The sequence below is a fragment of the Felis catus genome, chromosome B4 (genome assembly GCF_018350175.1).
Source record: "Felis catus isolate Fca126 chromosome B4, F.catus_Fca126_mat1.0, whole genome shotgun sequence".
NCBI classification, from domain to species: Eukaryota; Metazoa; Chordata; class Mammalia; order Carnivora; family Felidae; genus Felis; species Felis catus.
This window is the reverse complement of record NC_058374.1, coordinates 63,968,663-63,994,203: the sequence shown is the minus strand read 5'-3', so window position 1 is coordinate 63,994,203 and position 25,541 is coordinate 63,968,663. Positions and strand designations below refer to the sequence as shown.

General features: G+C 42.2%; 2 protein-coding genes across 5 annotated transcripts in view; one reads left to right on the top strand and one right to left on the bottom strand.

Annotated features, from left to right (window-relative positions):
• Window positions 1–22,971, top strand: part of AMN1 (antagonist of mitotic exit network 1 homolog) — a 58,034-nt gene extending 35,063 nt beyond the window's left edge. For 2 of the 4 annotated variants that reach the window (XM_045061631.1, XM_045061632.1), the window contains 2 exons: window positions 5,499–5,604; window positions 6,178–6,313. In XM_045061631.1, coding sequence (XP_044917566.1) covers window positions 5,499–5,604; window positions 6,178–6,199 — 128 coding nt within the window. In that variant the 3' untranslated portion in view covers window positions 6,200–6,313. Of the gene's footprint in view, window positions 1–5,498; window positions 5,605–6,177; window positions 6,314–21,216 lie in introns of those variants that run through there. The other 2 variants (XM_045061630.1, XM_003988553.6) reach the window with 2 other exon arrangements.
• LOC123386567 (syncytin-1-like) lies at window positions 8,331–14,317 on the bottom strand. Its single transcript, XM_045061633.1, has 2 exons — window positions 13,100–14,317; window positions 8,331–9,293 (listed from the first exon to the last, which is right to left on the bottom strand). The coding sequence occupies exons 1-2, from the start codon at window positions 13,148–13,150 to the stop codon at window positions 8,679–8,681; spliced, it is 666 nt and encodes a 221-aa protein (XP_044917568.1). The 5' UTR covers window positions 13,151–14,317; the 3' UTR covers window positions 8,331–8,678.
• Window positions 22,972–25,541: the final 2,570 nt, after the last annotated feature.

Below are 25,541 nucleotides of genomic sequence, written 5' to 3'. Positions count from 1 at the left end.
ATTACGTCTATTAAATATGCTAAATGACCTGTTGACTATAATCTCATCAAACTATAGCCAATGAGATTCAGAGCAATTTGGACTCAGGCTAATGTGATAGATACTTCGCTGAAGGAGAACAAAGTAGTCACAGGCCATTTGGCCTGTGGCTGGAAGCCATGACACTGGAAATAAAAGGTACAGCATAGGGAATATAGCCAATGATGTTGTATGATGACAGATGGTGGCTGCACTTGTGGTGAGCAGAGCAGAGCATAACATATTCAGAACAATTTGGATTCTTAGGCTAATGTGATACATCACTGAAGGAGAACAAAGTAGTCACAGCCCATTTGGCCTGTATAAGAGCCATGATACTGGAAATAAAAGGTATAGCATAGGGAATATAACCAATGATATTGTTGTGTGGTGACAGATGGTAGCCACATTTGTGGTGAGGATAGTATAACATGCAGAGATGTTGAATCACTATGTTGTACACCTGAAACTAATGTCACATTGTGTGTCAACTCTATTCAAATAAAAAAAAGATTTTTTAAGAAAAAATTTTACTAAAGATAGTAAAATATAAAGATTTTACCTTTAAGAATATTTTATCGTTTATAAAATATAATCGCAATAATAGTAATATATAAGAACATACATTTTTAAATGGCAAAATGTCATTTTGGTATCACAATTTATATAAAATAATGAATAAAATATTTTGTTATTGTGAGAAAAAAAAAAGAGCCATGATAATATACATGACCATGTCTTGAAACCTTAGCACCTCAGCCATTTTGCATCACCTCTGCAATGGCCCACATACTACAATATAACCTGGACTTCACTTGTAAGTCAGCATTGATGCCCAGTCCTTCCATGTCATTTCTCTAGTTACAGTCTAAACAGTTATTCTCTGGGTTGAGTTATGATCCTAGAAGTCCTTTTAGCAACTTCTGTTCTTATGTTTGGACTGTGAATGTAAACCTAGCCGACAACAGGTTGTATGTGGTATCAGTGACATCTACAATGAAGACTAAATCTTATTTTTGGCCAAGACATTTCTCAAAAAACTAAGGCCAAAAAGGACATCAGGAACTGTTAACGGGCACCTGGGTGACTGAATTGGTTCAGCATCTGACTCGGTTTCAGCTCAGGTCATGATCCCAGGGTTGTGGGATCGAGTCCCACATTAGGCTCTGTGCTGGCAGCATGGAGCCTGCTTGGGATTCTCTCTCCCTCTGCCCCACTTCCCTGCTCACACTTGCACTCTCTCTCTCTCTCTCTCTCTCTCTCTCTCTCTCTCTCTCTCTCTCTCTCCCAAATTAAAAAAAAGAAAGGAAGGAAGTGTTAACAGTGCTTACCTCCAGGGAAAGTTGTGGAGGGACAAGAGCAAGAAAAAGCCTATACTATATACCCTTTGTACCTTTTGAATTTTGTATCATGTGGATGGTTATATCTATTAAAATTAGTAATAATAATTTTTAAAAAATCACTTAGAGCAAGAAAAACTCATGGGACTGAGTGCAGGGGATTGGTACCTGCGTACATTATCCTGGGGGTTGTGAGAAGGCAAACAGAGGTTCTCTGGTTATCAAATAAGGCAAAAAAAAATGTATTCTAACAAGTAGGCTCTTATTTTAAGGTAGAGAAGACCACAGAATATGGAATGAAATAACAGCAATCTTTGATAATCTTTCCAGAATAACAATCTAAGTGTGTAAATCTACCCCCTGAGCTATGTGTGCATTTGATCAATAGATTGAATAAGCAAGGGGTACTCATAGTCACTCTGTTTTCCTCACACTACTTAATTACAAATCTGCTCTAAAGAGCAGATTTTCCCTACTGCCAGATGAAATCCCAGGTGCCATTGGCTTTTCTTATCATTCTCAGAGAGTTAAAATGCCTTGTCATTTCTTATCACTGAAACCTCTCATTTCGGTAACTAAAACGTCTTCAATCCATGCAGTACTCTAAACAAGTTCAAGTGAAAGCTTTTGCTCCTCTGGTCAGCTCAGATTTGGCCTGCAGTGGGTAAGCAGACATTGTTAGTTCCTCTCTTTTACCAGCCCTCAGTTTTCTTCCTACCCCCAGCTTGCCCACTGCAGTTTCTGATCCCACCAATGTTAGTACAGGGTGGGCCTGGGATAAGCAGGAACAGAGGGAAGGGAAAGAAAAGGCTTACTTATCAGTGCTACTGTGACTGAATATCAGCACTCCAGGCCTGTGGAGAGCTGATCTGTACTCTGTCAACAGTGGGGCACTTTTGAGGTTCTTCAGGGCCCACTTCCTACTACCCACCCCCATCACTGCATATATCTCCTATCTGCAGTTCTCTTGATTTAAGCCATGGTGCCTCTTCTGGCTAGTAGCTACTGTTTTCTTTCTCTATCCCCAGGAATCCAGCATATATCTTCAGTCTTTCTCTGTTTCAGGTTTCCTAACTTATCTCAGTTGCTTTCATGAGCAGAATATAAGGCAAACCCATGGCAGCCCACCTCTGTCCACAGGAAACATACTTTCAGCAATGAGAGTGTGGGTACTTCCCAACCCAGTCTTCTCTTTAGCTGTATAGACTCTCACCATAGCTTTTTGTCCTTTATTTTTCTCAGATATGGGTCTGATATTGGTGTCCTGTGTCCCCCAAGCTCCAAGGGACATATCAGACTCACCGACTGATCTCCTTAGAATTTCCTCTCACTAGGCTTGAAGGGAAAAGCAAGCACCTCCAGGCTTCTTTCTAGAACTCCAGTCACAGCTGTCTTCAAAGAAATCCTTTCTTCAACTTCCTACTCTCCATCCCTTCTAACTTTAACACTTTCGTATCTTTGAATGGATGAAGTGCCATGAATTCCAAAATCAGATTTTAGCCAAGCATTTTCAAGTCATGTATACGTGGTCTGGAATCTCACTAGAATCAGAGAGTAGCTGGTAACTATAGTCCTGGAACATTAGCTGAAATAGTTCTATTTTAATGTTCTGTTATATTTGTCTCAGGATAACTTGGCTAGACAACATGTCATAAAATCAACTGTTGCTCATTTTACCGTCATTATCTTTCTGGTTACCCTGTGGATGCTCTTCTTTGATATTACCCCAAAACTCAGTAACTGGTAGTTTCTTAAAGGTTAATTGCAGTGTAGGAAATGAAAACATATTAATGAAATTTTTATATACTTACATTACAATCCATTGGTCTGTCTTGCATTTGATTAGATCTTTGATCTTTTACCCATACATGATTTTGTAATGTCATGCATTGGCAGTGTAGACAATATTGGTTCTGTTAGTAATACAGATCTTCCAATGTTGACACATTTCATCAGACAAAAAAAGTCACATTTGTTAATATCACCATTGGGTGGTTGTCAAGATCATAGTGGCAGCTACAAATTTTCCAAAATTCACTTGGATGCTAAAATTTTTCATTGCCAACAAATTCTGTCACTTGTTTTCTTTGAAGTGATAGGTTCATTTCGCTCTTTTTCAAGAAATCGTCTGAGAAGCGCCCAAGTCTGAATAACCTTAGGCTAACAGTTATTCTTTCAAATAAAAATGGTGTGCCATGAATAAAATGACTAGTTTAGCTCACAATCCTAAAAAGGTCTGACTGGAGGATCTGCAGACCACACTTTGAGAACCATTGCTTTACAGTAAAAAAAAAACAGTTATCAGTTAACTTCAGCATTTGGAGCAGGAACAAATATCCCTTTCAAATCACTTCTTATATTTTCATGTGACTACTGGAAGTGAAAGTAGACATTAAAATGACAGAAGTTCAAAATACTTGGGATAAAATAACTATAGTTTGACCTGGAAGATTATCTAGGCCAGCATTTACCAACTATGTTACTGTTATGTAAATGAACCAAAGATGACTTCTATGTTGTTTACTTCTTCACATCAAATTGGGACTGTTAGTTCAAAAGCCCACCAGCACTGAATCTTTGTTTATCCAATGGTTTTAAATACAGGCTAAGAAAGCAGATCTTGGGGGGGCCTGGGTAGCTCAGTTGGTTGAGTGTCTGACTCTTGATTTCAGCTCAGGTCATGATCCCAGGGTCATAGGATCAAGCCCCTCATTGGGCTACACGCTGAATGAGGAGACTGCTTGGAATTCTTTCTCTCCCTCTGTCCTTCTCCCCAACTCACACACTCTCTCTAAAATAAAAAAAATAAAGGGGGTACATGGGTGGTGCAATCAGTTAAGCATCTGACTCTTTTTTTTTTTAATTGTTTTAACATTTATTTATTTTTGAGAGAGAGACAGAATGTGAGCAAGGGAGGGGCAGAGAGAGAGGGAGACACAGAATCTGAAGCAGCCTCCAGGCTCTGAGCTGTCAGCACAGAGCCCAACGCAGGACTCAAACTCAGGAATTTTGAGATCGTGACCTGAGCCGAAGTTGGATGCTTAACTGACTGAGCCACACAGGCGCCCCAAGTGGCCGACTCTTATCTCAGCTCAGGTCATGATTTCACAGTTCGTGAGTTTAAGCCCCACATCAGATTCTGTGCTGATGGCGTAAAGCCTGCTTGGGATTCTGTCTCTCCTTCTCTCTTCCCCTCCCCCTGCTTGTGCTATCTAATCTTTCTCAAAATAAATAAATAAACTTAAATTTTAAAACAATTAAAAAATTAATAAATAAAATAAAATAAATAAAATAAAATAAATTTTTAAAAGAAGAAGAAGATTTTTAGCCCTCCAGAGCTTGCCTGCTTTGCATACCCTGAAAAACTTCATTCAACATCTACCACCATAGATAAGATGAAACCTAGGGGTGTGAAAGACCCCCTTGCCTTTTGGAACTCTCTGACCCAGAGACTCCTTATCTTGATGCTGAGCAACATCATTAGACCTAAACCTCCTCTCCTGTCCTCTGAGAGTTGCCTTACCCTCCTTCTCTTCTCAGTAGTGCCCCACCACCACCACACACACAGACAGACAGACACACACACACACACTGTTGTCTTTGGAAGGTCTTATGTTGTGAGGGACTTCTGCGAACAAATCTGTCAAAGCACTGCCCAAATAAAGCTCGTTGTGTCCTACTGCCACCGTGTGGTCATATCTTTTTCCTTGCTCTACCCTGAAATCCCTTAAACTTACTACAGTGACCTGGTATAGTATGGTGTTCTAGAAAATACCATAGGTATAGTGTTGGGCTCAGGGCAGACCACCCAAAAATATGCCCTGGAGCATATTTATTATTTTGAATTAAAGTTACTTAAGAGGGGCACCTGGATGGCTCAGTCAGTTAAGTATTTAACTTCAGCTCAGGTCATGGTCTCACAGTTCATGACTTTGAGCCCTGCATCCGGCTCTCTGCTATCAGCACAGAGCCCACTTCACATCCTCTGATTCCCTGTCTCTCTGCCCCTCTACCCCTTGAGCTCTCTCTTTCTCTCTCTCTCTCAAAAATAAATAAAAGTTTTAAAAAAATAAAAATAAAAAGTAAAGTTACTTAAGAAACAGCCCGTGCAAGAACACTCTGACCGTCTTTTGTCTCTAGAAAGCAGGAAACAAATCTCCCATGTGAAAGGTACCCTCCCTGTACCAGGAGATAGAAAGACATCCTTATCATCAGAGATGCAGAATTCAGGACCTAAGAAGCCTATGTAAACAAACCTTGTTTTTTTACTTATTTACTACCCCAGCCCAAATTCTGTTTAGAATTCCTTATTAATTCAAGCTCCCAAACATAAGTTTTCTTTTTCCTGTCAGTTCCCCACAAATTTGTTTCTCTGTCAAAAAAGTATAAAAGCTGCCTGTCTTGGTCACTTGTTAGGTCCCATATCTATGAGACCTCCATACGTGGAAATTAAATTTTATTTTCTCCTGTTAATCTATGTCATGTCAATTTAATTCATAGATCAGCCAGAAAAATCTTGAAGGGTAGAGGGAAATTTTTCTTCTCCAACAATAGCATAGAACTAAAAGTGTTTATATGTCCAAAAAGTTTGAGAAATGCAATATACCACTATAATGAATTTTAATTTATCAAAGACTCTGAGAAACACTATAGGTAAGAATCTTATTTAACTTTCTTTATGCAGGCATTTCCCAAGATTTTTTAGCACAGAACACTTTTGTGCACCTCAGCTTTCCCTTGAGTATAATTGTCAGACATAAAATTGGGAGATCTGATAATAATGCAAAAGAGTTCATATACCATGGTTTTATTAATAAAGGTTTATAAAGAGAAGAAGCTGAAGTTTTTCAGCTACCCAGATCATCTCTACTCTTCCCCCTTTCCTGTCGGCACTACAACCATTGTATATTTTTGCTGCTGTCATTGAATGAGAATAAACTGAGGTAATATATTCACTTTATATTTAATTTTTATTTATTTTTTCTCCAAAGAATTTCTTGGCCTGGTAAATGAAAGTTTTTTGTCTTTCATGTGACACATTATATAACATTTTTTTTTCATGCTCGTATATCTATGTGGTTGCTTATATATGAATATATAAGATAATATGATTTATTTTCCATTAAAACATATATGCACATGTATGTTCAATTATAATGTTAACCTCAAAGTAAGCAGACCCCAAAATTGGCAGTGTCTGCTGTAGTTTCTCATCAAATTCCCTCAATTAATAGGTTTATCTTCTCTACTATAATTCTTAGTATATTTAAATTTTCTTAACCTTACGGTCAAACTATAACAGAACTCCACATTATAAATTGGGTCTTGAAACTTAGAAACACGCTGATTTTATTACTGCAGAAGAGAAAAGAAAAAAAACTATGCTGTTATTTAAAATATCGTAAATTATGATTGTTAGAAAGCCACAGGCCAAAGGTAGAGTCACTTGCCCCAGTACAGCAAACTAAGACTTAACTGAAGTTTCAACTTCTCCAAGAGTGAAATTTTAAGCCAATCAATGTGAGTTTTCTGGTCAGCACCACTGAGGTAATCTGTCATATGGGCCCTCTTCATCCCCCAAAGAAAGATGAGATAATCCACCTAATAAGACCCCTTCCTTGCCTTTCCTCCTATGAGAAGGTGAACTTGCCTGAACCAATCCTTTCTTTTCTTTTGCTAATAAGTTCTTGCCTTACTCTCCTTCCTATAAAAATCTTCCATTTTGTACAACTCCTTAGAACTCCCCTCTACTTGCTAGATGGGATGCAGCCTGATTAATGAACCGATTAATAAAGCCAATAATTTACTCGGTTGAATTTTGTTCTTTCACATAATATATTTTTTATACATGTTATGGAGGCAGGAAAATAATTTTACAACTTATTAAACTATTTTTAATTCAATTATGTCTGCAATGATTATCAGTAAGTTCAACTCATACACCTTTACTAATCTACAACAGACATGCATTTCAGTTTCACAGTATTTGCAGGCATGGAGGTTTAGATTTTAGAAGGGCAATAAAGCAATGAGACAGCACTAGATTAATTTATGTATTACACTGAAAGACAGGAAAATCCAACAGGAAATCTGCCACTTTTTATTGAACTGACCCAAATTTTAGTCACATGTGAGAATATGTTTCATCCTGATTACTATACAAGGAAGTTCTTTACTTCAATTCCTGGATCATAAATATGTCACGATTTACCACATAGAGCCCAAAACAAAAGTATTTTACGGGGCACCTGTGTGGCTCAGTCAGTTAAGCAACCAACTCTTGGTTTCAGCTCAGGTCATTATCTCCTAATTCATGAGTTCCAGCCTCTCATCAGACTCTGCTGACAGCACAGAGCCTGCTTGGGATTCTCTGTCTCCCTGTCTTTCGGCCCCTCCCCAGCTCATACTCGCTTGCCCTCTCTCTCTCTCAATCTCTTTAAAAATAAATAAATAAACTTAAAAATATATATATTTTAAGACCCAAGTGTTTTGCTTCAGAGTTTCCTTTAATTAAAGTTGATTCCTTGCTTAAAGGACAACTCCTTTATTTTGTATTTTACTTTTTCTAAACCCTATATTATTGTTTCCTTCTACTTTTTTTTAATTTTTTTTCAATGTTTATTTATTTTGGGACAGAGAGAGACAGAGCATGAACGGGGGAGGGGCAGAGAGAGAGGGAGACACAGAATTGGAAACAGGCTCCAGGCTCTGAGCTGTCAGCACAGAGCCCGACGCGGGGCTCGAACTCACAGACCACGAGATCGTGACCTGGCTGAAGTCGGACACTTAACCGACTGCGCCACCCAGGTGCCCCATTCCTTCTCCTTATTTATTCATCTGTTAGGAGCCAAGCTCCTAAGCCCTATGGAATGAGAGTTGGCGCAAAGAACCACACGGCACTCCGACGTCGGCAGAGAGTCTTTACTGGTGCACCAGGGCTCCCCAGTGTTGGAAAGCGGGAGAGCCCCGATAAACGGGGTTACAGGTCTTTTATACCATTTTGAGTTACATTTGCATACAGGCTGGCGATAGGCTCTCTGCTCGGTGGTGGTTGGGGTTGTGGGTAATTTCGTCCCGGGGAAGCTTGGGAAATGAAGTTTCTTTCGGCTGATGCAACTCGGAGCCCGGGTTGCGAAGCGGCTGATGCAACTCGGGGCCCGGGTTGCGTAGCGGCTGGGGACTTTCCGGCTAGGGTGGGGCGCATAAGCGGTTTTACAGAAGCGAAATGAAAGCGGTTAGGGTGGGGCGCATAAGCGGTTATTTATGTAGCAAAGGTGGGGGTTCTGACTTCTCATTCCCCCCTGCTTTTGTCCCGGAAGCTCAATCCTGAGCTTCTTCCTCAGCTTTGAGTGCTTGGTATTGCTGGGCCAGCACCATGGCATGTACAACATTAAGTCTATCATTAATGAAGGCCATGAGGCGACTGAAAACGCATGGCCCAATGGTTAGTATGAGTAGGAGGGTGAGTAGGGGTCCCAGGAGAGGTAGGAGGTACGGAAGAAAGCCCTGCAGCCCGGTCCAGAGAGGGTTGGATGCCAGGCTTTCCCTGCGTTTTTGTAATTCTTCTTGTAGGGTTCTTATTTTATCTCTAACAATTCCTGACTTGTTAGCATAAAAACAGCATTTTTCTTGTAAGGCTAAACAAATTCCTCCTTGTTCTGCCGTCAGTAGATCCAGTCCCCTCCTATTTTGGAGAACTACTTCAGCTAACGAGTCTACCTGGTCTTGTAAATCTTGTATGGTACCGGATAAGACTTGGACATCAGATATTAACTGATGGGATAATTTTGTATACTGGGTGACGGAGACACCTAGGCCTGTAGCTCCGGTGGTGAATGCTGCGGTGGGCGTGGTCAGCAGGACGATGTAAGGTCCCTTCCAACGAGGCTCCAATCCTTGAGAGCGGTGCCGCCGGACGTACACGGAGTCTCCTACCTGAAATGGGTGGCTAGTTTGTGGATGTCCTGGCCGGTACAGTTCGGCCAGGGGTGTCCAGATTTGGGCCTGCACCGCTTGCAGCCCTTTTAGTCGGGCCTGTAAATCAGTCTTAGGATCGGAGGGGGAGAAGGAATTGAGCAAGGTTGACAAAGGGGGGGGTCCCCCATAAAGGATTTCATACGGGGTGAGCCCGAAACGGTTGGGCGTATTTCTGGCTCTTAACAAGGCCAGAGATAGGAGGCGTCTCCAATCTTTTAAGCCAGTCTCTAAGGTCAATTTAGTAAGGGTCTCTTTTATTGTTCTATTCATTCTTTCTACCTGTCCTGAGCTCTGGGGCCTATATGCACAGTGTAATTTCCAATTAATCCCCAGTGTCCTGGCGAGCCCCTGACTTACCTGGGAAACGAAGGCCGGCCCGTTATCTGACCCGATTACCTTGGGAAGTCCAAATCTGGGGAAGATTTCTTCTAAAATCTTCTTGGCTACCACGTGTGCCGTTTCCTGTCGGGTGGGGTAGGCTTCTACCCATCCTGAAAAGGTGTCTACAAACACTAATAGGTACTTATACCCCGCATAGTGAGGCTTTACTTCAGTAAAATCTATTTCCCAATAGACTCCTGGGCGGTTACCACGAGTCCGTTTTCCTTCTGGCACTCGGGTAGCCCCAGCGTTTACCTGTTGACAGACCTTACAGGCGGAGGTCACCTGTTCTATGAGGGTGCCTGCCTTAGGGATTAAGAAGTCAGTCTTTTCAATCAGTGACTTCAGCTTCCGATTACTTAAATGTGTCCAGGCGTGCATTTGTTGGATCATTGCTAGGGCTTCCTTTCGGGGAAGGACTATCTTTCCTTCTTTTTCCCAGTCTTTAGTGTCCTGATTCAGTATAGCCCCTATGGCCTTTGCCTCTTCCTGGTCTTCTGGGGTGTAAGCATATTTGTTGGTCGTAAGATTGGTTTCTTCAAGCTTTGTGGTCAAAGTCAACGTTTCTGCCACAGCGACTTGCCTGGCTACTTGGTCTGCCTGTCTATTTCCTGTTGCAATTGGGTCTTGTCCTTTCTGATGCCCGGGGCAATGAATTATGGCTACTCTCCGGGGAAGAAAAAGGGCCTTTAATAATGCAATGATTTCAGCTTTATTTTTAATTTCTTTTCCTTCTGAGGTTAGTAGGCCCCTTCTTTCATAAATACTCCCATGTGTATGAGCCGTTGCAAAGGCATATCGGCTATCTGTATATATGTTAGCCTTTTTCCCTTCGGATAGCTCTAGGGCCTTGGTGAGTGCTATCAGCTCAGCCTTTTGGGCAGACGTGCCAGGAGGTAGTGATTGTGCCCATATGATGTGGTGGCCATCTACTACCGCCGCTCCCGCCCTCCGGGTACCTGAGTCGATGTAACTGCTCCCGTCCGTATACCAAGAGTGATCCGCATCTGGGAGCTCTTGATCTTTAAGATCTTCCCGTGTCCCATGGGTCTCAGCCAGTACTTGCCGGCAATCGTGTGCGCTCTGTTGGTCTTTCGGTGCCGGTAGCAACGTGGCAGGGTTCAAGGTAACCGGAGGTCCAAATTGGACGCGGTCTGTGTCCAGTAGGAGGGCCTGGTAGTGAGTTAGGCGTGCGTTGGTTATCCATCGGTCTGGTGGTTGCCGCACTATGGCCTCTAAAGCATGCGGGGTGATAACAGTTAGTGGCTGTCCAAGGGTTAATTTGGCAGAGTCCTTGACCAGCATAGCAGTGGCTGCCATGATACGAAGACATGGGGGCCACCCCGCTGCCACAGGGTCCAACTTTTTGGACAGGTATGCTACTGGTCTCTTCCAGGGCCCTAATTTTTGGGTTAGAACTCCTTTGGCAATTCCTTGTTTCTCGTCTATGAAGAGGGTAAAGGGCTTGGAGGTGTCTGGCAACCCGAGAGCCGGGGCGGAAAGGAGGGCCTCTTTTAGGGCCTCAAAGGCTGACTGATGTTTTTCCTGCCAGGTGAAGGGTGCACTCTCTTTCGTGAGGGCATAGAGGGGGGCGGCTAGCTCAGCGAACCCAGGTATCCATAAGTGACAGAACCCAGCAGTTCCCAGGAATTCACGTACCTCTCTGGGGCTCTGGGGTGGCGGAATGCGAGCCACAGTTTCTATTCGCCCAGGGGTGAGCCATCTTTTCCCCTCACTCAGTATGTACCCCAGGTAGGTTACCTTGGTTTGGCAGATCTGGGCCTTCTTGGCGGATGCCCGGTATCCTTTGTCTCCCAATTCTCGAAGCAGATGTTTGGTACCTTGTATGCAGGCTTCCTTTGTGGGGGCGGCCAGAAGAAGGTCATCCACGTATTGGAGTAGAGTTACTTCTGGGTGTTGAGTCCGGAAGTCAGTTAGGTCCCTGTGGAGAGCCTCATCAAAGAGAGTGGGGGAGTTTTTGAACCCTTGGGGTAAGCGGGTCCAGGTTAATTGGCCTGAGATTCCTCGTTTAGGGTCCCTCCATTCGAAAGCAAACAGTTCTTGGCTCTGGGGGGCCAAGGGTAAGCAAAAGAATGCATCTTTTAGGTCCAGTACTGTGTACCAGGTGCGGTCTGGGCTCAGGGTACTGAGCAAGTTATAGGGATTGGGGACCGTAGGATGGATATCCATAGTCCTTTTGTTGACCTCCCTTAAGTCTTGGACAGGCCTGTAGTCCCGAGTACCAGGTTTTTTCACTGGTAAGAGAGGGGTGTTCCAAGGTGAGCGGCAAGGTCGCAGGACCCCAAGCTCTAGAAATCTGGTAATGTGTGGCTGAATGCCCATATGAGCCTCCTTGCTCATGGGATACTGCCTGATAGATACAGGCATTGCCGTGGGCTTTAGGTCAGTTATGATTGGGGCCTGGCATTTGGCTCGACCGAGTCCTCCCGTTTCTGCCCAGGCCTGGGGAAAGTCCTGCAGCCAGGCTTCGAGGAGGTTAGTGGTGACCGGGGTTTCAAAAAGTCTGTGTTCGTCTTGTAAGGACACAGTTAAGACTTGGATAGGCTGGCCATCCCGGTTTAGCACTTGGGCCCCTGTTTCGGAGAAGTGTATCTGGGCTCCAAGCTTGGTTAGGAGGTCTCGTCCCAGAAGGGGGTACGGGCATTCGGGTACCACCAGAAAGGAGTGTGTCACCGTCCCTTGCCCTAAGTCAACCGTGCGGCGGTTAGTCCATTTGTGAATTTTTTTTCCTGTCGCTCCTTGGACCCAGGAGGTACGCGAGGACAGAGGCCCATTTGCCTTGGTTAAGACCGAGTGTTGAGCTCCCTTGTCCACCAGGAAGGTGGTGGGATGCCCCCCTACAGATAAAGTTAGCCGGGGCTCGGGGGGGCTCCAGAGCCCTGACGCCCCTACTCTCTCTCTTCGCCCAAGGTGAGTATGGGGGTAGATTTCTTTGAGTCTCTAAGGCGCTTAGGGCAGTCTTTGATTCAGTGCCCGCGCTCTTTGCAATAGGCACATTGGTCTTTTTCTATTTTGGGCCGCCTCTTCGTTTCCCCTGACTTTCCTGTTCTATTTTCTGTCACTACAGCTGCCAGGATTTTTGTTAGATGTTTATCTCTCTTTCGATCTCTTCGTTCCTCCCGTGCTTCCTGCTCTTTTGCTAGCCTAGCCTCCTTTTCTTCTGGAGTTTCCCTCTTGTTATATACCTTTTCTGCCTCCCTAACTAGTTCCTGCAACCCATAGGTTTGAATCCCATCTAGCCGTTGGAGCTTTCCTTTTTTCCTTGAATTATGGTCCTTACCTTGGCCAAATTGGTGGGCCGTTCCCTGCCCCCTTGAGACCCGCCAACAGAGCCTGGCGATAGATTCGGAGACTCTCCCTACCTGGAGCCGTTTCATAGTCCCAGTCCGGGCGGGTGAGGGGAAACCCCTCATCTATTTCGTTGGGGAGCTGGGTTGGAAAGCCTCCAGGAGAACTTGTTGCCTTTCCTCTGTAGTCAAAAGGACCTGTAGGAGCTGCTGGCAGTCGTCCCAGGTGGGCTGGTGTGTGAGGAGGATAGATTCTATCAGTGAGGTTAGGGCCTGGGGTTCTTGGGAAAAGGAAGGGTTATGAGTTTTCCAATTGTAAAGATCAGATGCAGAAAATGGCCAATACTGGATAGTCCGGTTGACAGTCCGGAGAGGAAACAGGGAAGATTGCCAAGTGGGAGGGCCGTTCGGGTCGTCTGATCGCCGGAGACGGAGGCGGGGGAAGAAATTGGGGAGGGGGAGGAGGAACTGGAGGCAGGAAGGGAAGTAGGGGCCACCGGGGTCAAGGCGGGGGCCAGGGGCGGATTATAGGGTGGAGGCTGTAAGAGGGGGTTGTAGGGCGGCGAGGACAAAGCGTCTAGGAGAAGAGGGTCCTTTTGGGACTTATCAGGAAGAACTGGTTTGGGCAGGTCTGAAGCTTGGGTTGAGGCACGGTCTTTTGAGGTTTTCAGGGGAAGAAGGGTAGATTGAGATAGGGGGCAGGAAGGGAGGAAGGGTTTCATCCATGCCGGAGGATTCCGAATGAGATCCTCCCAAGTGAGGATATAGGCTACTTGATCTGGATGACCTTGTGGTCCGGGATCCATTACCTTCGTCTTAACCTGTAATATAATAGAGAGGTCAAAAGTCCCGTCCCGGGGCCACCCTACGGATAGGGTGGGCCACTCTGATGAACAATAAGTTCGCCATCGACCTTTCCGAACCTCAAGGGAAAGATTGTGAGCTCTTGCTTGGACGTCCGAGAAATGAGTCAGAGTCAAAGTTAGAGGAGTAGTCAATGTCTGTCCCATGGCTGTGTCGTCCTGTCCTGTCCACGCGTCCACACCAGCACACTTACACACACATACACAAAGATGACTACAATGTTGACACAGACCAGACAACACAGACTAGACAACAACCAAGGAGCCGCGGCCAGTATTCAGATTCAGATGGCAGGGGAGGCCTGCCTACGGATTTGGGGAGTCTGACGAACTTGTCAGTTCTCCCCTACAAACACCACCGAGGCGTCCCTCGGGGCTGGGGTGTGAAGGTTCAGGACACGTCTGTCCTCCTTCAACACTCCTACGGAGGTGGCCGGCCGGCCTCAGAATTCACAGTTCAGAGACAAAACATAGAACACAATACCTGTGTGCAGACAAAGGCACAGAAGTCTGTCTTCAGTCAGTCCGTCAGTGGCCCGGGCCGGAGAGTCATCCACCGACGGGGCCGGGGCTCTCTCGCCTTCCCTCGATTCCCGGCCAATGCACCAAATGTTAGGAGCCAAGCTCCTAAGCCCTATGGAATGAGAGTTGGCGCAAAGAACCACACGGCACTCCGACGTCGGCAGAGAGTCTTTACTGGTGCACCAGGGCTCCCCAGTGTTGGAAAGCGGGAGAGCCCCGATAAACGGGGTTACAGGTCTTTTATACCATTTTGAGTTACATTTGCATACAGGCTGGCGATAGGCTCTCTGCTCGGTGGTGGTTGGGGTTGTGGGTAATTTCGTCCCGGGGAAGCTTGGGAAATGAAGTTTCTTTCGGCTGATGCAACTCGGAGCCCGGGTTGCGAAGCGGCTGATGCAACTCGGGGCCCGGGTTGCGTAGCGGCTGGGGACTTTCCGGCTAGGGTGGGGCGCATAAGCGGTTTTACAGAAGCGAAATGAAAGCGGTTAGGGTGGGGCGCATAAGCGGTTATTTATGTAGCAAAGGTGGGGGTTCTGACTTCTCACATCCATTACCAATCCCACATGATAGAACTTTTTTTTAAATGTTTTTAAAATGTTTTTATTACTTATTTTGAAAGAGAGAAAGAGTGTGTGTGTGTGTGTGTGTGTGTGTGTGTGTGTGTGTGTGTGTGTGCAGGGGAGGGGCAGAGAGAGGGAGACACAGAATCCAAAGCAGGCTCCAGGCTGTCAGCACAGAGCCTGACAGGGGGCTTGAACTCCCTGAGATCACTTGAGCCTGAGTTCGCCTGAGCTGAAGTCTGATGCTTAAGGGCTTAACTGACTGAGCCACCCGGGCGATCCCCACCTGCCCCAGCCCCACGCATGACAGAACTTCTTGCTGCCAGACACAAATGAAGCATTAGAACCTTGAAGCATTAGAACTATTGTTTGTAAAAATCTGCCAGCCTCACCTTTTTCACTGTGTATTCTACAAAAATATCTAAATTACATCTTCCTTGATCATTTGAAAACATTCATTAATTTATATTTCCCACAGTTTCTTCTTTTTCTTGGTGCTTTAAAAGCCCCTGCCATGCATCTCTTTCAAAAAGTGGCCTCCAACTATGTTAGTCATAGATTTTGAGAGATGGTAGAAGCTTCCTTAGACTTCATCTATACAACACCCTTGTTTTAAGGATAAGGGAACAGAGAATGAATTTAAGTGGAAACATTTGATAGTAGAACTGGGAGTAAAAAACCTAGGTCACCTGATTCAGTCTCTAATTCTTTCCCCAACAGAGCAATTTCCTGAGCCGACAGTGTCAAGAGGCTTAACTGTTACTAGAAAAGGGAGGGAAATAGGAGAGTGACATCAAGCAACAGCAGTGGGATTGGTTTGATGACGTTTTGAGTCTTTTTCAATGTTGAGAGTTTGTGTTTTAAAGGGTGACAGAACATGCCACCCCAAAATATACTTCTTTAGGATAAGGATTTTTTTTTTTGAGCTGATTGTGTCTGAGAAACAGCAGACAACCAGAGAGCTCTGAAAATGGAGAAGTTATCCTCTTGTAAGAGAAACTTGCATTTATAAAGGAAATCTCCATCTGTAAGGATCTCCCCCTCTACACCGGGAAGGAAAAGGGTAACTCTAAATCCAAGAGAATCTTACCAATGGAGGAGACACCAATCTAAATGTGTATAGCAAATCTTACCTTTTACTCCTTACTGTGCTTTTTCTAGTAACTTCCTATAATTGGCCTGCCCACTCCACCCCAATATCTTTCTTTTGTCTTTAGCTGAAGATGGGATTTGAGGTGGTGGCTAGGGCTGTCTCAGGGAGTTTACTTATTTTCCCTGGGTATCTCTCATGCATACATGAAGTAAGTAAACATATTGATAAATTGTTTTTTTTTTTTCTGGTTAATTGCCTTTTTTTTTTTTTTTTACAAGAGTGTCTCAGCCAAGAACTTAGAGGATAGAGGGGAAATTGTTTTTCCTCCCCTACAGTTTCTACAGTGTTCTGGCAAGGGATCACTAAATACTTAGAGAATCCAGTTTCTCCATAGAGCATAATAAACTCATAGGCACCAAATACTCCTCCTGTTCAAACTCACAGTCCTAAATACTCTATTTTCTCAGGAAAAAGGTGCCTGGGGAGACTTTGAGTAATATAATACTGCCATCTAGCCTCAAAAATCTTTAAATTACATAAAAATATATTGTATGGTTACTATTGGAGGGAAAAGTGTCCTCTTATTTATGTGCAGTAATAAATTTCTACAGAAGAATGACTCAAATAGAGTTAGAAAACAAACATGTATGTATAATGTTTGATAACATATTCCTAACTAGTAAAAATGCCAAAATAATCCTAAAAACAACTAAAAGGAAATTGGGAAGTATAGTTTCCAATTTTGTTCTTCTTTTCAAAATTGTACTGGCTGTTCTGGGTCCCTTGAATTCCCATATACATATTAGTGATGAAGTTTTGGGGTTTGGAGCTGACGGCCAAGAAAGAATTCTTGAAGACATCTTTGGTGCAAAAAGGTGATTTTATTAAAGCACAGGGACAGGACCCATGGGCAGAAAGAGCTGCACTGGAGTTGTGACCGGTAACTCATTATATACCCTCAGGTTGGGAGAGGGTCAGGGACAGTGTAAGTCTCTAAGAAATTTTGGAAGCAAGGTTTCCAGGACCCGGCGGGGGGGGTGGCTAACTGTTGTTAGGAAAACACCATTTATTACCGTTTAGTAAAGCCTCAGTCATGAACCCTTCAGATGTATATGAGGAGGCCATAATCTTGAAGTATGATTGACAGCATATATGTTGGGGCAGTTGAGATAAAGGAAGTAGACTTACAGGATCCTTGAGGTTGGGATAATGTTCAGCTAAGATTCTCTTTTGCCCCCAGCAAAGTGTCATCTTAGAGGCAGCTGAGCTCGTAGTGGGAGGTCACTCTGCTGGTTTCAAGGACTTGTCAGTGGGCTGTAGGCAGTAAGAGAGTTTAATTTTTCATTTGCCTTAGTTTCCCACATCACCATGGCAAGCACTTAAATCCCTTTCCTTTTGTTCTTCGATAGCCAGGAGTGTCCATGGAATATCACACGTATTCCACGGGGGGGGGGGGGGGGGGGGGGGGGTGCAGAGTGTGCTGTTAGCCTATACCTTGCCCTCAGTGTGCCCCATGCTCCCTCATCTTTAGGATCATCTTCTCAATTTTTTTTAAAGATTTTATTATTTTTAAGTAATCTCTACATCCATCGTGGAGCTCAAACTTACAACCCTGAGATCAAGAGTCACATGCCCTACCTACTGAGCCAGCCAGGCATCCCTTGTCAATTTCAAAAAAAAAAAAAAAAAGGCAACCGGGATTCTGGGAGAGATTGCATTGAATCTGCAATCAGTTTAGGGAGTATTGCCATGTTAATATTATCTTCTGATCTGTGAACACAGATGTCTTTCCATTTATTTAAATCTTGAATTTCTCTCAACAATGTTTTATAGCTTTCAGACTTTTTCACTTCTTTTGTTAAATTTATCTCTAAGTATTTTATTTTTTTTTATTGGTAACATAAATGGAATTCTTAATTTCATTTTTGGATTGTTCCTTGCTAGTGTATATAAATCATTTGATTTTTGTATATTGATCTTGTATGTAGAGACTTGTTGAACTCATTTACTAGTTCTAATTTTTTAGTGTATTCCTTAGGACATTCTGTATACAGTATTATATAATGTACAGGTAATAATAGTTTTACTTTCTTACCAACATGGATGCCTTTTATTTCTTTTTCTTTCCTAATTTCCTTGGCTAGAACCTCCACTGCAATGCTGAATAGAAGTGGAAAGAGCAGACATCCTTATCTTGTTTCTCATCTTAGTGGGGAAACATTAGTCTCTCATCATTAAGTATTAGCTTTTTCCTAGATGTTCTTTATCAGGTTGAGGAAGTTCCCTTCTATTCCCAGTTTGTTGAATGTTTTTACCATCAGTGTTGTAAAATGCTTTTTCTGCATCTATTGAAATGATGTGGCTTTTGTCCTTTAGTCTATTGATATATATGTTATAGGCAGAATGATGCCCCCACCCAAAGATGTCCACATTTTAATGCACAGGACCTGAGTATGCTATGTTACATAAGATTGGAAATGGAACTAAAGTTGCTAATCAGTTGACCTTAAAATAGAGATTATCCTGGATTATCTAGGTGGGCTCAGTGTAATCATAAATCTTTGTAAATGGAAGAGGGAGGCAGAAGGAGAATCATAGAGATGGCAACATGGGGACTCTGTCCCATGTTGTTCCATTTGAATATGGAGGAATGCAAGGAATGTGGTGGCCTCTAGAAGCTGGAAAAGTCAAAGGTAAATCCTCTCCCTTGAGCCTCCAAAAAGGAATGCTGATCCATTTTAGCCCAATGAGACTTAATTTGGATTCTGACTATATAATAATAAATTTGTGTTGCTTTAATCCAGTAAGGTTGTAGTAATTTATTACATTAGTAATAAGAAAGTAATACAGTGTATTACATTAATTCATTTTCAGATGTTAAGCCAACCTTTCATTCCTGGGATAGATCCCAGTTGATCATGGCATATGAGCTTTTTTATATGTTGTTAGATTTGATTTGCTAGTGTATTGTTGAGGATTTTTGAGTACATATTTACTAGAGATACAGGTCTGTAGCTTTGTGTGTATGTGGTGTCTTTATTTGGCATCAGGGCATCAGGGTAATACTGGTCTTACAGAATGAGTTAGGAAGTATTCCCCATTTCGGCTCTTAGTAAAACCACTCCAGCTTTGTTAATAGTTACTGTTTTCATGATACAGCCTTGTCCATCTTTTTGCTTTCAAACTATTTAAAACCTGCCTTTAATCTAGATTTCCTCTATAATAAATGATATTTTTAAAATTTACATTAGAGAGGGGTGCCTGGGTGGCTCAGTTGTTTGGGCATCTGACTTCAGCTGTCATAATCTCACGGTTTGTGGGTTTGAGCCCTGCATCAGGCTCTGTGCTGACAGCTTGGAGCCTGGAGTCTGCTTCAGATTCTGTGTCTCTGCCCCTCCCTCATTCACTTCTGCCTTTCTCACTCTCTCTCTCAAAAAATAAATAAACGTTGGGGCACCTGGCTGGCTCAGTTGGTTAAGTGTCAGACTTCAGCTCAGGTCATGATCTCACAGTTCATGGGTTCAAGCCCCACATCGGGCTCTATGCTGATAGCTCAGAGCCTGGAGACTGCTTCAGATTCTGTGTCTCCCTCTCTCTGTGCCCCTCTCACACTCGCACACGCTCTCTCTCTAAAAAAATATAATAATAATTAAAAATAAATAAATAAACGTTGAAAATTTTTTTTTCTAAATTTACATTAGAGAGAGCAAGGGGAAGAGGCAGAGGAAGAGAGAGAGGAAGAATCTCACTCTGAGCATGGAGCCTGACATGGGGCTTGATCCCACCACCCTGAGATCATGACCTGAGCCGAAATCAAGAAGAGTTGGACATACCTGAGCCAGCCACCCAGGCGCCCTGATACATTTTTTAAATGTTTATTTATTTTTGAGAGAGAGAGAGGGAAAGAGAGAGCACAAGTGGGGGAGGAGCAGACAGAGAGGGAGACATAGAATCTGAAGCAGACTCTGAGCTGTCAGCACAGAGCCCGACGCAGGGCTCGAACTCAGGAATGTGAGATCAGGACCTGAGCTGAAGTTGGTCGCTTAACTGACTGAGCCACCTAGGACCCCCACCCCTGATATTTATGACAAAATAACTTCATTTGTTCACTTACAAGCTGCTTTAAAAAAAAAAAATAGCTGCTGATATAAACCTTTGTTTTTTGAACTATAATTCTCATTTCATACACTCTGGTTCTCTTGCTTGCACTAAATCTTGGCATTTTGGCTTATTTTTGTATTGCTTAAAATCAAATTTAGGGACCATATATTGGGCCCAATTTTTTTCTATTGGTTTGTGAAATCTGTAACTAACAACCGCTAACCTAGAAACTTTCCAAGACTAGTTTGGAGATCTGTTGTATATACAACATAGGCTGTATCTATGGAACAAGTTTGGTAAACTTGTGAATAATTTTTAAAGCAATAACATTTTATCAGTATTTTTGCTTTAATTCATATTTTTAAAAGATCTTATAAAATCAATTTTGCAAAAGAAATGTAAACCATATTAAAACTGCTGCTATACAATATGAATAACTGAGAACATCCAAATGTCCAATAATATAGATTGGTTAAATCATAATGAATTCATATAATAGTTATCGATTAAAAATTATGCTTTATAATAATATTGTATGATGTGGAAATGTTTACCGACCGGTCAAATTGTCCTAGTAACTGCTCCTTCCCCTCACCATTTATATTGCAGCTTTCCAAGGTGCTTTACCACACCTATAGGTTTTCTTTAATCCTGCTCACTCCTTTGTAAATAGTTGTTTCGTTAAACCCTGTTCAAGCACACCACTTTAGCATGTCTGTTTCCCACCAGGACCCTGGGAAAGTTCATACACAGACTAATGGTGAAATTATACCATTACTCTCTGGTTGGTGAAATTAAGATGAAATTACAGAGAAAATAATGAATACCCATTTTTAAAAAGTATTGCTATGACATGTGCACTGCAGCTAATAAATGAAGGTTACCATTAATTAAATGTTTTTAGTTGTATGCTATTCTTTGTATATCATGCCCTTTAATCTTTTAAATACCCCTATGAGATATAAGTTATTATCACCCCTAGTTTATATTGAGGACGTATTAAATATTTCTGATTATTGTGAGTTAATATATTGTCATTGTTTTCTTTTGTAGATCATTCACGAGAAGTCCTGGAGCAATTAGTAGGCCCAAACAAACTAAAGCAAGTGACTTGGACTGTTTATTGATGCTTATTGAAGCTTATCAAAGCAATGATCTTCATACTACATTCCCAGGAAACAATGGTTTTTGAGATTGGCTTTCCAATAATGTGGTTTTTGCTTTGAAGTTAACCAGACTCTTAAACATTTTAATAGTGGTATTATTCTATGTTTGTTTGAGGAGTCATTGTTTTTGACATGGTAAGCCTAGCATGCCCTCTGATGTATTCGGGGGTGGGGGTGGGGGGAGTATTGTGTTTGTTTCTTAAATAACAAAGTTTTAAATTACCAGTTTTCCCTGGAGATTTCCTTCTCCTACTTACATATTTGAGCCATTATAAGAGAAATTTTACCAATATGAATAACCATTAGAATTCTAAGTATCTCTAAAGGCATAATTACCTTCCTAACTATTTTCTGGCCCCTACCTTCCTGAAGTATTTAAGTGCTCATTGGATAAAAGGAAAGCTGAACATCAGGCCTTTAAATCTTCCCAGAATTCAATATTTCAATAAAAGAAAGAAATATAATAGTTTAATGCCATAAACCCATGACATCATACACCTCAGCCATTCAGCATATGAATGTTACTGAGGCCCTTGCCCAGCCACTTACTTTTTATGGCTACTTTTTCCAAATACGTGCTATGCATCTATGAAATTTCTTCCTTAAAAACTGCATTCAGGAATTTCTAAGAATGAGTAGCTACAAAATATCATTATAGAGGCTGTTTCTAAAGCTCTGTTGGTTTCACATTGTGAAACAAATAGCACAGGTCTTAGTTTTCAAACGTATTGCTCTTTTATTATCATACATATACAGTGAAATATACAGTGTTTAAACTACCCCCAAATTCAGAATATTCCCTGTGCCATGAGCCTGTCTCAGTGGGACTTTCTTAAAGATTTTCTATTTTAACTCTGATGTAGTGCAAAAGAAGGGAAGTATAGCATAGGCAAAATTCTTCTACATGTTTAGAAGGAGGGTTTACACAGTCAACTCTATTTCTTGACCTTACTATTAATTACTTTATAAATATGGTGTGTTTATAGTATGGATATATATATTGCCCCTCAAAGGTGGTACATATGTATATGTGTAAAATGGGTAAAGCCTGTTTTACCTGTGAATTTTCTTTTAAGTAGGTTCCACCAATGTGGGGCTTGAACTCATAACCCTAAAATTAAGACTCACCTCCTCTACGAACTGAGCCAGCCAGCTACCCCTAAAGACAAATTCAATAAAATTTAATAGTAAATATCAAACAAAGTAGCTTTTTCCTCTCTTGGGGAAACAAGTTTTAAGATCTAAAGATCAGCTTTTTAGGGTCTGTAAAGGATTATCTTCCTAAAGCACTTTGCAGTTTAATATTCTTGACTTTTTATATTGCTGGTTGTATTAGCTATTTCTATTTAAAATTTCAGGACCCCGTGCCTATCTATCTCTATCATCCTCACCTGTTACCTTGATCTCTATTTTTCTCCTTACCATCTATCACCATCTGACATCTTGTCTATTTTTTGTTTACTATCTGTCTCCCCACCCTAGAATATAAGCTTCACGAAGACAGAAAAAATTTTTTTCCCGTTGCTGTATTCCCAGTACCTAGAACAGTATCTGGTACATAACAAGCACCCAATATTTGTTGAATTGATGGACACAGAAAAAAATAAAGGACAAAAATAAATAAATAAAAATAATCTCCGTACTTCCAGTTTCCGGTCTGATGTTATAAAGAGATTGGAAGTCATCACTCCTGTCCTCGAAAGATAAAAGCTGAACAAACTGAAAGTCATTAAGTGCTACAATACTGCTTGTACTATAAGTGGACTTGGCCTAGTTATAAATGTATACCACTAAAAAAATTTTTTTTAGTATGTATAATTGATATCCTAAGGGAAGAGAGAGAATCATAGAAAATGCTCAATTAAGAGCAGAGAAGGCACAGGGCACCTGGGTGGCTCAGTCAGTTAAGTGTCTGACTTCAGGTCAGGTCATTATCTTGCAGTTTGTGAGTTTGAGCCCCACTTCACGCTCTGTGCTCACAGCTCAGAGCCTGGAGCCTGCTTTGGATTCTTTGTCTCCCTCTCTCTCTGCCCCTCCCCCTGTGCTCTCGCTCGCTCTCTCTCTCAAAAATAAACATTAAAAAAAAAAATTTTTTTTTAAAGCAGAGAAGGCAGGGGGCACCTGGGTGGCTCAGTCAGTTAAGCGCCCGGCTTTGGCTCAGGTCATGTTCTCACAGTACATGAGTTCGAGCCCTGCATCAGGCTCTGTGCTGACAGCGCAAAGCCTGAAACCCGCTTCAGAGTCTGTGTTTCCCTCTCTCTGCCCTCCCCTGCTCACACTCTGTCTCTCGCTCCATCTCTCTCTCAAAAATAAACATTAAACAAAAAAAACTTTAAAGCAGAGAAGGCAGGACAAGAGTAGAACACCAAAAGGAAACCAGGAACTCGGGCTACAAATAGGAAACAGTTACAAATATGGAAGATATTAATCCAACTATATCAATAACCACTTTAAAATTGAATGGTCCTTTTTTATTATTTTTTTTAATGTTTATTTATTTTTGGGGCACCTGGGTGGCTCAGTTGGTTAGGTGTCCAACTTCAGCTCAGGTCATGACCTCACAGCTCGTGGGTTTGAGCCCCGCATCTGGCTCTGCACTGACAGCTCAGAGGCTGGAGCCTGCTTCGGATTCTGTGTCTCCCTCTGTCTCTGTCCCTCCCCTGCTCATGCTCAGTCTCTCTCTCTTTCTCTCAAAAATAAACATTAAAAAACATTTAAAAAATTTAAAAATAAATGTTTATTTCTGAGAGAGAGCACACACAAGCAGGGGAGGGGCAGAAAGAGGGAGACACAGAATCTGAAGCAGGTTCCAGGCTCTGAGCTGTCAGCACAGAGCCCGATGCGGGGCTTGAACCCATGAACCGTGAAATCATGACCTGAGCCGAAGTTGGACATTTAACTGACTGAGCCACCCAGGCGCTCCCTGAATGGTCCTTTTTAAAAAAAAAAAAAGGATTTTTTAAAGTAATGTCTACACTCAACATGGGGTGAGATCAAGAGTCCCATGCTCCACTAATTGAGCCAGCCAGGCACCACTAAATGTGAACAGTCTTAATACAAACCTGTTTGTTAAACTATGAAGTCATTCACGGCTCACCATTATATACATGGGAGATTTTAAAATAAGTAACATTTGGATACCTCAACGACCTTCTTGTGCCCTCCAAATAAATCATCAAGAGAGGATAATAGAAGCAGGGTTCGTAGATATTTAAGCTTAAATCTTCTCTTTGTCTCAGGTTAATTTCCACAGTGCTCCAGAGTGTAATTTTCTCCAATTTTCTCTTTCTTATCTTGCTAAGAAGGGCAATAACCAGCAGAATACTCTGAATCTTCAAAGGATATGTCAACAAAACTCTTTCCTCTCAAATATCATCCAATGCCATTGTAGCCTATAATTTCTATTAATTTTAACCAAGGCTGAATAAAAATTTACAGTTGATAATGTTTGAGACCCAGTAAACCAGCAGGAATTAGATGCACAAGAGTTGTTTCATAGGCTGGAATAAATTCTGACTTCCAAGTTCAAGAATCCCAAGTTCCTCTGCAGCCCCAGCTCCAAAATTCCCATCTAATTATCCATTTTCCTATTTAAGCAACAACTTGTCCTTTACTGCTTTCTGCACATTTCTGCTGTATGACTATAACTGATCACATCTCCTTGGTACCCTAATCCCAGTGGCATGCATATATTATTAGAAAGCTTACATATAATGCATATGTTATAAACAATTCCTAAGCAGTGTATAAGAACGTGAGAGCACATTAGAAAGGCTGCATCTTCTACTTCACTTGTAACATATATGATGCTGGTGTTTAGTTTTAAATTAGAGAATAGAAAATATAGTACATAGGGGCACCTGGGAGGCTCAGTAGGTTGAGCGTCTGATATCAGCTCAGGTCATGATCTCATAGTTCAGGAGTTCAAGCCCCGCGTTGCCTTGCTGCTGTCAGGGTGGAGCCCGCTTCAGATTTTGTCCCCCTCTCTCTGCCCTTTCCCCACTCGTGCTCACTGTCTCAAAACTAAACATTAAAAAAAGTAAAAAAAAAAAAAAAAAAAAGGAAAAGAAAGAAAATGTAGTACATAGAATTAGTACAAAATTATAAGACCCAAAGGTAAAATCTAGGTCTCCCTCCCACCCCAGTCTACCAGCTATCTGGTACCCTACCCCGAACGCAACCACTGTTACCAGTTACTTATTTATCTTTTCA